The sequence below is a fragment of the Colobus angolensis genome, unplaced genomic scaffold (assembly GCF_000951035.1).
Source record: "Colobus angolensis palliatus isolate OR3802 unplaced genomic scaffold, Cang.pa_1.0 Scaffold219, whole genome shotgun sequence".
Classification (NCBI taxonomy): domain Eukaryota; kingdom Metazoa; phylum Chordata; class Mammalia; order Primates; family Cercopithecidae; genus Colobus; species Colobus angolensis.
The window spans coordinates 912,949-924,753 of NW_012115366.1; the positions used below are offsets into that span (position 1 = coordinate 912,949).

General features: G+C 54.6%; 2 protein-coding genes across 2 annotated transcripts in view; both read left to right on the top strand.

Annotated features, from left to right (window-relative positions):
• CENPB (centromere protein B, 80kDa) overlaps window positions 1-2,159 on the top strand; it is a gene marked incomplete at its 5' end in the record, with an annotated part of 2,631 nt that extends 472 nt beyond the window's left edge. The window contains one exon of the mRNA XM_011943423.1: window positions 2-2,159. Coding sequence (XP_011798813.1) covers window positions 2-1,318 — 1,317 coding nt within the window. The remainder of the gene's footprint in view (window position 1) is intronic.
• A 2,384-nt stretch (window positions 2,160-4,543) lies between these two features.
• On the top strand, window positions 4,544-8,493 carry SPEF1 (sperm flagellar 1). Its single transcript, XM_011943295.1, has 7 exons — window positions 4,544-4,829; window positions 6,193-6,304; window positions 6,669-6,825; window positions 7,030-7,069; window positions 7,214-7,274; window positions 7,469-7,592; window positions 7,694-8,493. The coding sequence occupies exons 1-7, from the start codon at window positions 4,721-4,723 to the stop codon at window positions 7,799-7,801; spliced, it is 711 nt and encodes a 236-aa protein (XP_011798685.1). The 5' UTR covers window positions 4,544-4,720; the 3' UTR covers window positions 7,802-8,493.
• Window positions 8,494-11,805: the final 3,312 nt, after the last annotated feature.

Here is an 11,805-nt window from a genome sequence, read left to right on the forward strand (position 1 = left end):
TGGCGGGAGCACTACTGGTTGGCGCGCTCGCGAGGAGCAGCCGCCGTCGGTGGCCGAGGGCTACGCCTCGCAGGACGTGTTCAGCGCCACCGAGACCAGTCTATGGTACGACTTTCTGCCCGACCAGGCCGCGGGGCTGTGCGGAGGCGACGGACGGCCGCGTCAAGCCACCCAGCGCCTGAGCGTCCTGCTGTGCGCCAATGCCGACGGCAGCGAGAAGCTGCCCCCGCTGGTGGCCGGCAAGTCGGCCAAGCCCCGCGCAGGCCAAGCCGGCCTGCCCTGCGACTACACCGCCAACTCCAAGGGTGGTGTCACTACCCAGGCCCTGGCCAAGTACTTGAAGGCCCTGGACACCCGAATGGCTGCAGAGTCTCGCCGGGTCCTACTGCTGGCCGGCCGCTTGGCTGCTCAGTCCTTGGACACCTCAGGCCTGCGGCATGTGCAGCTGGCCTTCTTCCCGCCGGGCACCGTGCATCCGCTGGAGAGGGGAGTGGTCCAGCAGGTGAAGGGCCACTACCGCCAGGCCATGCTGCTCAAGGCCATGGCCGCGCTAGAGGGCCAGGATCGCTCAGGCCTGCAGCTGGGTCTCACGGAGGCCCTGCACTTTGTGGCTGCCGCCTGGCAAGCAGTGGAGCCTTCGGACATAGCCGCCTGCTTTCGTGAGGCTGGCTTTGGGGGTGGCCCTAATGCCACCATCACCACTTCCCTCAAGAGTGAGGGGGAGGAAGAGGAAGAGGAGGAGGAGGAGGAAGAAGAGGAGGAGGAGGAGGGTGAAGGAGAGGAAGAGGAGGAGGAAGGAGAGGAGGAGGAGGAGGAAGCAGGGGAAGGAGAGGAATTGGGGGAGGAAGAGGAGGTGGAGGAGGAGGGTGATGTTGATGACAGTGATGAAGAAGAGGAGGAAGATGAGGAGAGCTCCTCTGAGGGCTTGGAGGCTGAGGACTGGGCCCAGGGAGTAGTGGAGGCCGGTGGCAGCTTCGGGGGTTATGGTACCCAGGAGGAGGCCCAGTGCCCTACTCTGCATTTCCTGGAAGGTGGGGAGGACTCTGATTCAGACAGTGAGGAAGAGGAGGACGATGAGGAAGAGGATGATGAAGATGAAGATGACGATGATGATGAGGAGGATGGTGATGAGGTGCCTGTACCCAGCTTTGGGGAGGCCATGGCTTACTTCGCCATGGTCAAGAGGTACCTGACCTCCTTCCCCATTGACGACCGTGTGCAGAGCCACATCCTCCACTTGGAACACGATCTGGTTCATGTGACCAGGAAGAACCATGCCAGGCAGGCGGGAGTTCGGGGTCTTGGACATCAAAGCTGAGTCACTGGACCTAGCTGTGCCGCTGTGCCCCCAACCTAGATTGGCAGCACCACCCCAGGGCAGAGGACTCTGGGCACCCGCTGTGCATGGAGCCAGAGTGTGGAGCCCCAGATCCTTTAGTAATGCTTCCCCTGGCCCTGCAACAGGCCCGGTCACCTTGGCCGGGCCGGGGGCTGAGTTCAGCCTCACTGCCTGCTTATTGCCTCTTTCTCAGAATCCTCTTTCCTCCCCATTTGGCCCTGGGCTCAGGGGACCAGGTGGGGCGGGTGGGGAGCTGTCCGGTGCTACCACACCGTGCCCTCAGTGGACTAACCACAGCAGCAGCCAGGGGTGGGCCCTGGAGGTTCCCGGCCGGAGAGTGCCTCTCCCCTCTGCCACCAGGTCTTTGGTGGGGGGGGACCCCAAAGCCATTCTGGGAAGGGCTCCAGAGGAAGGTCCAGCCTAGGCCCCCTGCAAGGCTGGCAGCCCCTACCCCCACCCCCCCCCGGGCCACCTCGAGAAGCACAGTTTAACTCACCATGGGCTCCTGAGCCTGCTTCTGCCTGCTTTCCATCTCCCCAGTCCCTTTCTCTGGCCCTGTCCATGTGACTTTGGCCCTTGGTTTTCTCTCCAGATTGGAGGTTTCCAAGAGGCCCCCCACCGTGGGAGTGACAATGGGCGCTTCCCTTTTGTGGGCAGCTGCAGGCCCCATGCCTCTCCTCCCTCTCTGGCAGGGTCCCATCCTGGGCAGAGGGGCCTGGGGCTGGGCCCAGAGTCCAGCCATCCAGCTGCTCCTTTCCCAGTTTAATTTCAATAAATCTGTCCACTCCCCTTTTGTGGGGGTGAACATTTTAACAGCCAAGGGTGCATCCTTCATGGTCTGGGCTTGCGTCTGTCTTGGGGGACATATTTGTCCTGGCTCCCTTTGGTCCTTGCTTTGGTGGGACATGGAGGCAAGTGTTGAGAGGGTGGCCCTGACCCGAAGAGGGGCAGGAGGAGACCTTAAGCTTGGGATCACTTGGCTGGGGCAGGAGGGAGGGAGCCGTCAGTCTCTGGGGGCAAATCAATATGCACATGGGGACTAGGCCTACCGAGGCTGGTTTGAAGGCCTTTTGCAGGAGTGGAGTCAGGACAGAAAGGAGTGTTGGGGCAGCTTCTGGGGTCCAGATTGGAGTTTGGAGGGGCATATAGGGCACCTTTGGTTTACCTTTGGTGCCTTAAGAGAGAGCCCTTTAGGCCTTTCAGTGATTGGCATCTCCAAGCCTGGTGGCCACCTCTGGGCACAGTGGCAGGAGGAAGGTGAAATTGCTAGGAACAGATTGCACCCCCAAGAGGCAGAGGATGAGTTGGTAACTCCCTGTGCAATGCCTTCCAGGGGGGCCCCAGTACAAAGGTGAGGTCAGGTCCCTTTGCTGATCCTACCCTTTTTCCTTTTAGAGCCAGCCCCTCCCTACCCCTCGCTCACTGAGGCCCCAGCGGTTCCAACCAGGGGAGGGCCTGGGCTTGAGCAAGGCTGGCAGCCCTGGGCCCCAAACCGGTTTTCCCACCTCACCTGAGGCTGGCACATCACTTCTGTGTTTCCTTCCCAGCCCTGGCCGGCCCTCACCACCAAGTTTCTCCTCTCCAACACTGGGAATGTTAATGGGGGAGTATCCAGTTCATCTCTTGTCCCTGGCATGCCCTGGTTATCGCCCCTTGTGGAAAATCACCACCACTATATATGACTTTAAAACTAGAAATGGGTGTGACTTCCACTCTTGGCCTGCACTTCTGGCATTCAGGAATCCCCTCCAGGCCTTGAGGACTTTGAAGTGACAATAGAAAGTAGTTGGGATCCCCCTTGCCACCACCTTCCCGCCCCAAATCCGAACCCTGGAGTTGGAGACCAGAAAGCTACAAGTAAGCCCCACCTGCTCTGGAGTGAGCAGGAGGGAGCATTGCCTGCTTGCCCAGGTGCTCCTGTTTAACCCAGCTCCCTCACCGCAGGTTCCAACAAGGCGAATTACTTCCATTTGTCTCCTGCGAAAAAGAACACTTCTTGCTGGAATTGAGACTGTCTCATTAATGATAGTACCAGCTGATACTAATAGGGGCCCTGTTCTGTGCTGAATGCTTTAGATGCTCCCAAAGTCCCTATAAGGTAGGCAAAGCCAAGAGAAACCAGGCAGAGGTCTGGTCAGGTGCCCAAGGCCACGCGGTTAGTCAAGCTGTTTTCCCATCCTGACTCTAGAAGTACCTCTTCACTAAGGAGGGACCCATATTCCTAACCCTCCTAAGGGTAGTGCTGTTTTGGAATGGAACTGGGTACTGCAATGAATGTCTTTCTTTCTTTCTTTTTTTGAGATGGAGTCCCGCTCTGTCACCTAGGCTGGAGTGCAATAGCACGATCTCAGCTCACTGCAACCTTTGACTCCCGGGTTCAGGTGATTCTCTTGCCTCAGCCTCCTCAGTGGCTGAGATTACAGGCACCCGCCACCACACCTGGCTAACTTTTTTGTATTTTTAGTAGAGACAGGGTTTTGCCATGTTGGCAAGGCTGGTCTCGAACTACTGAGCTCAGATGATCTGCTCACCTCGGCCTCCCAAAGTGTTGCGATTACAGGCGTGAGCCACTGTGCCCTGCCTAAAATGAATTTCTAATCCATGGAAGAATAGCTCATTGACGGGAGATGAGGGGTTTGGGACAAATAAGTGAGAACCATCGTCATTTCACAAAGGAGGAAATAGAGTTAAGAAGTTAAGTGACCTGCCCAAGGTACTGGCCTTGAACTCTGGTGTTCTCCCTGGGAGTCTGGGTTACCTATTAAATACCCCACTAGAACACTGCTGGGAAGGGCGAGTGGCAATGACCCCATGAGCATAGAGTTTTTGGAGAGGGACGAAGCAGGAAGCAGTTGTACCACGCAATCCAGTTCGGTGGCAGATTATCAACAATGCACCCCCAAATAAAGCTGACAAACACTGGAGTGCTCCCTTTATTTGGGACTAAAGGGCTAAAGGGCCAAGAAGGGGAATCCCCACCCTAGGTGTGCCGATGCAGGAGTTCTGAGGGCCTGGTTGGCTTTGGCTGGTCCCAAAGTGGGTGAGTGACTGGTCAGCAGGTGGCGTGGGCACAGAAGTGATGCTTTCTTGAGAAGAAGAAAAGGACAGCTAACCGCCTTTTCAAAGCTCGGGCCTGAGAGGAGGTAGCGGGGAGGGGATAAAACTACAACTCCCAGAAGTCTTTGCTCCCAGGCGAGTCGGGGGTGGTTTCCATGGTTTCAGAAAACAATATGGCCGCTCCCAGCTGGGACGTGAGTCTCTGAATTAGGCAGGCAGAGGCAGTTGTGGGCTTCTGCAGTGGCAAGAAAGGAAGCGCCTGAAGGGTCGTGAGGCTGGGGCTGGACCCGGCACCGCTGGGGCGGCCAGGCCTTGAGGACGCCAATGGCGAGCAGCGTGGACGAGGAGGCGCTGCACCAGCTGTACCTGTGGGTAGACAACATCCCTCTGTCCCGGCCCAAGCGAAACCTCTCCCGGGACTTTAGTGATGGAGGTGTGTGCCACTGTGTGTCTGCATGTTGTCCTGTATGTTCGTGTGTAATGGGTCTCTGTGCAAACTCTTTGTGTTTGTGTGCGTGTAGGGGTGGGGAGGAATCTGTCTCCTGGGACTTCAAATTGTAGACGTGTGTGCTTGTTTTCTATTTGCATCTGTGTGTGAACATGTGTGCCCATATATGTATGTCTACATGTTCTATCCTGCGTGCATGTTGGGGGGGTGTGCCTCTAACTCCCTCCAGGGACATTAGTGATAAGATATGTGTCTACATATTTATTTGTGCATTTCTGTATGTGCTCACTCATTGCTATGTGTTCTATGTTTGTCTTGTGGGAGTCTGAGCATGTGTGTGTTCATATGTGTGTTGACGTGTTTAGTCCTGTATTTGTGGGAGTCTTGTGTGCATGTGTTTCTTTGTGCTTGTGAAGGTGTTTGTGTTTCTAGGAATGTCTCCTGGGGTCTCAATGACACAAATACTTACCTGTCATCTTCTCATGTCAAGTACTTCTGTGCATCTCTGTATATTTGGGGAGGCTGTGTGCATATGTGGCTTTTTGTGCTTCTGTTTATGTATGTTTTACATGTGTGCCTAGCATATGTTTGTTCTATGTGTCTACACATTCTGCCCTATGTATCTACGTGTAGAGAGATCTTATCACATGTGTCTCTGCTTATGTGAGTCTTTTACTCTCCTGGAACTTTGGTGTTGGAGTGTGTGTGTGTGTGTGTATCATGCATCCATGTGAATTCCCTGGGCTCCTGAAAGCCTCTCTTGGAGACTCATTCTCTCTCTCTCTCTCTCTCTCTCTTTTTTTTTTTCTTATTGCCCAGACTGGAGTGCAGTGGCATGATCTCAGCTCACTGCAACCTCCACCTCCTGAGTTCAAGCGATTCTTCTGCCTCAGCCACCCAAGTAGCTGGGATTGCATGCACCACCACACCCAGCTAATTATTGTATTTTTAGTAGAGATGGGGTTTCACCATGCTGGCCAGGCTGTTCTTGAACTGCTGGCTTCAGGTGATCCGCCTGCCTCAGCCTCCCAAAATGTTGGGATTACAGGTGTGAGCCACTGCGCTGGCTGACTCATTCTCTACTAGAGGACCAGGGACTCAGTATTCCCATTCCTAAATTCATGGGGAAGGGATGCAGCTCCTCTGAGGTATGCTGGAGACTTAGTCTCCTCTACCTATGACTAATCTTAATGTTTTTGTCTCCCTCCTTATCCTTCCCCTTTCTGCATCTCCACCCCTCCATTGGGTTCCACCGCTCTGCCATGCCTGATTCTCCCACCCATCTTCTCTCCCCTCCTCCTTCCTTACCCATGCCCCCACCTTCCATATCTGCTGCCCTCTCCCTCAGTCCTAGTTGCAGAGGTCATCAAGTTTTACTTCCCCAAGATGGTGGAGATGCACAATTATGTCCCCGCCAATTCTCTCCAGCAGAAACTCAGCAACTGGGGTCATCTGAACAGGTAGCAGAATACCTGGGTGCAGGAGTGGGAATCTCTAGCCCTCACCTTGGGTTCCCAGGAAGGACTACCCCAGCCCCATCAACTCCTATGGTCTTGGTTGCCCAGGCTGAGACTGTTTTGGTGGCAGGGTGGGGAGGGTCAACGCAGACAGAATTCATCCGATTACAAAATGAAAAGACTATTCTATTCGGAAGGAGGCAAGGAACCTCGGGACACCCACACAAGGAAGCTCAGATGCGATGCCCTTCCACTCCCCCAGGGCTGTGCACTCAGAACTGCAACCACTATGCCCCCTTCCCTCTCCCCCATCCCCTCGCTTCATTTCCCCAGGACCCAGTCTGCTATCCCTGTGTCTACCCCTCAGGAAGGTGCTGAAGAGGCTGAACTTTTCAGTACCGGATGACGTGATGCGCAAGATCGCAGAGTGCGCCCCAGGTGTGGTAGAGCTGGTGCTTATACCGCTCAGGCAGCGCCTGGAGGAGAGGCAGAGGCGCAGGAAGCAGGGCACTGGCTCCTTACAGGTGCCACCCCGCTCAAGTTTCTCCCACTGCTCTGGGGGCTGGGTGGGGGGCACTCCCCAGATCACAGAAAGGCCAGCCTGGGTGATAAGTGTGGGGGAGGGGTGCTTGGCTAATAGAGTCTGGCCTGGGGACCCGTGGAAGGGACATAGGGTTCCTTGGGGCTGACTGAGCCTGGGCTCACAGCAGACCCCGGGGTTCTCTCAGGAGCTGGCTCCCCAGGATGGCAGTGGCTACATGGATGTGGGTAAGGTGGCCTTTTCCATTTCTTCCTCCCCAGTGGAGCTTTCCTTCTGTCCTTCTTCCTGTTGCTTGTAAGAGTGGAAGTGGGGAGGGGGAAGCAGGAGAATGAGACTCCAGCACAGTCATTCCTCCACTTGCCTTGTCTCAGGTTTATCCCAGAAGGCCCGAGGTGAAGGTGCCCTGGACCCCCAAGGAGGGGGTCAGCTCAGGTAAAGAAGCTGGGAGTTCCCGACTTCATCAGGCTGGTGATCTCTGCACACAGCTGGGGTTGGGGGGCAGGGTAGACTGAGCCTGAGGCACAAAAGGGGCTAGAGGGGAAGAAGGGAAGGCCTGGTCGAGGGCACTGGAAGGGTGAGTGTAGGGCCCGAGGTCCAAGCCTCCACTAAGCTGCTTCCCACCCCAGCGGGGTACGGCCGCCGGCGCCTCGGCCTCCAGCGTATAACCAGGCGTTGCAGGGCGACCCAAGCTTCGTCCTCCAGATCGCTGAAAAGGAGCAGGAGCTGTTGGCCTCGCAGGAGACCGTGCAGGTGAGGGGTCTAGGAAGGCTGCGGGTGGGGGGTCATGGCTAGCAGAGGCCAGGCAGGAGGGAGCAGGCCGCCGGACTTGACCCCTGTGCGGCGCGGCTTAGGTCCTGCAGATGAAGGTAAGGCGCCTGGAGCACCTGCTCCAGCTCAAGAACGTGCGGATCGAAGACCTCTCCCGGCGGCTCCAGCAGGCGGAGCGGAAGCAGCGGTGAGCCGCTGCCCGGGCCGCGCTGGGACGCCCCGGTACCCGCCAGAGCCCCGACTCCGCGCCCGACCCACCCACCGATGGACAGACCATTGGGAGGGCGGAGCCCGCTGCTTTCAGGAGCCTCTTGGGGGCCCGAGGGCCCTCCTTCCTTGGGATGGGTGAGCGTGGGAGGAGGTGGGACAGGAACTCTGGGAGCGGAGGCCCGGGACTGAGCCGCCTCCTCCCACTCCATCCGGGTCAGGAGAATGGACCGCTTTCCAGAGCCCAGAAGCCACGTGCAGAGACCTAGCCTGCCCCCCAAAGCAGTGTCCAACACCTCGGGCCCGGCCTTACAGCCCCCCGCGCTGGGCCTTGGGGGGCGGTCCCCTGGCTCTGTCCACACCCCCAGAATCAGGTACCCGCGCAGCTCCGAGGACGGCTGCGTCTCCACCCGGGCTAGTTCCCCATGCCCTCAGCCATGGGGGAATCTGCCCTGGGCCGCTGAGGGGCTCCCCTGCCCCTCCTGGGAGCTTACCTGGGACCCACCTCGGCGACGGAGACTGCAGCAGCTGGAGAGGAAAGGGTGAGGAGTGGGATCGCCAGGAGGAGGGAGTGCCTATAGCAGTCGCCCCTCCCTCCTCGCACACGGGGTACTGAGGGGGAAGGTTTGAAGGATAAGGCTCAGGGCTGCCCCATTAAAGTTAGTGTTCTGTTCTATTTCCTGTGCGTGCCTTCTCTTTCTGCGTTGATCTCTGAGGGGAGCGAGTTTCTGCTTCCCTTGTCCTCCATCTCCCCACCTCCACCTTGAGTGAAAGAGCTTTCTGGACCCAGAGTGGGTCTCATCTTGTGGGTGGCTGGGTCCTGTGTGGCCACAGCTTGGTAGGTTGATGATATCACCAGGGGTCAGGTTATGGGCAGGGTGACAGCCTTTTTTTTTTTTTTTTTGCGACGGAATCTCGCTCTGTCGCCCAGGCTGGAGTGCAGTGGCTAGATCTTGGCTCACTGCAAGCTCCGCCTCCCGGGTTCACACCATTCTCCTGCCTCAGCCTCCTGAGTAGCTGGGACTACAGGTGCCCGCCACCGCGCCTGGCTAATTTTTTTGTTTTGTATTTTTAGTAGAGACAGGGTTTCACCGTGTTAGCCAGGATGGCCTCGATATCCTGACCTTGTGATCCACCCGCCTTGGCCTCCCAAAGTGTTGGGATTACAGGCGTGAGCCACTGCACCCCACCACAGCCTAACTTCTAACCCTGGCCTTAGATTGACCCCCAAACCCACCCTCACGGTGTTCTCCAACCTTGTCCAAACCCAACCTCAAAGCCAGGTTTCAGATTCTTCCCAAATGTGGCCACGCACTTACGGTCAACCCTATGTATGACCCCTAACCCGGCCCTCTGTAGGACTGTCCTCCCTACTCCTGTACAACTCCAACCCTGCCCACAGATGATCCCAACTTCAATGGATTGAGGCCAAGCTTTACTCCCAACCCTGGCCCACGCACTACAGCCATGGCATGACCCTAACTTTAATGGTTTTCTGACTACCAGTAATGTGGAACATTTGTAAATCCTAAGATCCATCCGGGCATAGTGGCTCAGGCCTGTAATCCCAGCACTTTGGGAGGCCAACGCGGGTGGGTCACTTGAGGTCAGAAGTTCAAGACCAGCCTGGCCAACAAGGTGAAAACCCATCTCTATTAAAAATACAAAAAATTAGCCAGGTGTGGTGACAGGCACCTGTAATCCCAGCTACTTGGGAAGTTGAGGCAGGAGAATTGCTTGAAGCTGGGAGGCAGAGATTTCAGTGAGCCAAGATCGCACCACTGCACTCCAGCCTGGGCAACCATAATGAGACTGTGTCTCAAAACAAAACAAACATCCTGAGATCCAACAATTCTGTTCCTAGGCATATACTCAGCACATACCCAAAGGAAACCTAGCCTCTTGTGTTCTGTGTTGTGGGAGACATGTAACAGCAACGTTCATAGCAACACTCTTTTTGTTTGTTTGTTTTTTCTTTTCTTTTCTTTTTTTTTGAGATGGCGTCTCGCTCTGTCGTCCAGGCTGGAGTGCAGTTGCACAATCTCGGCTCACTGCAACCTCCACCTCCTGAGTTCAAGCGATTCTTTTGCCTCAGCCTCCCAAGTAGCTGGGATTATAGGCACATGCCGCCACATCTGGCTAATTTTTAATATTTTTGGTAGAGACAGGTTTCACCATGTTGGCCAGGCTGGTCTCAAATTCCTGACCTCAAGTCATCCACCTGCCTTGGCCTCCCAAAGTGCTGGGATTACAGGCATGAGCCACCATGTCTAGCCTATAGGAGCACTCTTTGTAAGAGCAAAAGAATTGAAAAGAACCTGTATAAGTTATCCCTTACTATGTAGCAAATTACCACCAATTTAACAGCTTAGAACAACACATACTTATTATTATATCTCACATTTTTCTGTGGGTCAAGAGTCCAGGCAAGGCTTGGCTGGGTCCTCCACTTCAGTGTTTCTTTCCTACAAGGCTGGAAGCAAAGGGCCAACCAGAACTGCAGTCTCATCTGAAGGCACAACTGGGGAAGGATCTAGGCTTTCAGGCTTACTTGGTTGCTGACTGAATTCACTTCCTAGTGGGCTGTCAGACTAGAGGCTTCAGTGTTTTACTGGTTGTTGGCTGATGGCCACTATCATTTCCTTGACACATGGCCATCTCCAGTATGGTAGCTTACTTCATCAAAGCCAGGAAGGGAGAGAGTTGATAATCTGCTACCAACAAGGGAGTTACAGGCCTGGTGCTGTGGCAGAGGTGCACTTCTCAGAGACAGACTTAGCTATATCTGGATACCAGGAGCAGAGGCCTCAAAGAGGAAGAACCTTCAGGACCTGGCCCAGCCTCTGCCATGTAGGAGGCCAACAGGTGAGGTCATGACACCAGCCATCAAACCTGTATTCTGGGCCCACAGTGCTACTGCTAAAGCAGAACTATTAGCCTGCCCTGTCTCCTGGTCCTTGGGCCACTCCATTAGCCATTCCTACTAACTTTACATATAGCAGCCTACAGGTGAGGTTACATGGATAAAAGTTTCAGAAAATAGAACTCTGGGGGCATATTGCAGACTATGGAGAGATCATGGTGCTAGAGCAAGGGTCAGTGTGTGTGAAGGGCTAATGGTTAGTTTGGGGCAAGTGGAGGGTCAGGTGGAGCCAGTGTTAACCTAAGACCAGGTGGAGTGCATGGATGGGGCTCAGAACAAGGTCAGGAGTAGTCAGCAATTTTTATTTCATTTATTATTGAATATTTTAAATATTACTGAATGGGACTAAATATAATCCTTTGTTCATGACACTCTCCCCTCCCTTTGTCCATAATCAACTCACTTATGAACACCTATAAACCCACCTCCTGCCCCAAGAATGGAATTATTACAAATAACTTACACCTGCCATGTGCTGCTTGCATCTCTCCCCCTTGCTTCCACTCAGATATAACCACCATCCTAGATTTCATCCTTCCATTGCTTTTTCCTCCTTGTGGTAGACAGCTCCTAACGTGGCTCCCAGTAATCCCTGACTCCTGGTCGTCACCCCCATGTGTACCCCTTTCCTTGAATGTAGACTGGACTTAGTGACTTGCTTCTGATAAGTAGAATACAGCAAATGTGATCGGATGTCAACTTTTGTGATTACATTAGATAAGATTAAACTCCCTTATTTTTAATTTTTTAAAAAATTTTTCTTTCTTTTTTTACCTTTCTTTTCTTTCTTTGTTTTTTTTTTTGAGACAGAATATTGCTTTGTCACTCAGGCTGGAGTGCAATGGTGCAATCTCAGCTCACTGCACCCTCCAGCTCCCTGGTTCAAGTGATTCTCCTGTCTCAGCCTCTCCAGTAGCTGGGATTACAGGCACATGCCACCACGCCTGGCTAATTTTTGTATTTTTAGTAGAGATGGGGTTCTACCATATTGGTCAAGCTGGTCTCAAACTGCTGACCTCAGGTGATCCACCAGCCTTGGCCTCCCAAAGTGCTGGGATTACAGCC

Excerpts from the sequence above, each read along its gene's own strand:
- SPEF1 (XM_011943295.1), top strand. The coding sequence starts at position 4,721 with ATGGCGAGCAGCGTGGACGAGGAGGCGCTGCACCAGCTGTACCTGTGG. Across the intron at positions 4,830-6,192 it reads CCGGGACTTTAGTGATGGAG|TCCTAGTTGCAGAGGTCATC; the intron begins GTGTGTGCCACT and ends CCTCTCCCTCAG. Across the intron at positions 7,593-7,693 it reads CCTCGCAGGAGACCGTGCAG|GTCCTGCAGATGAAGGTAAG; the intron begins GTGAGGGGTCTA and ends GGCGCGGCTTAG.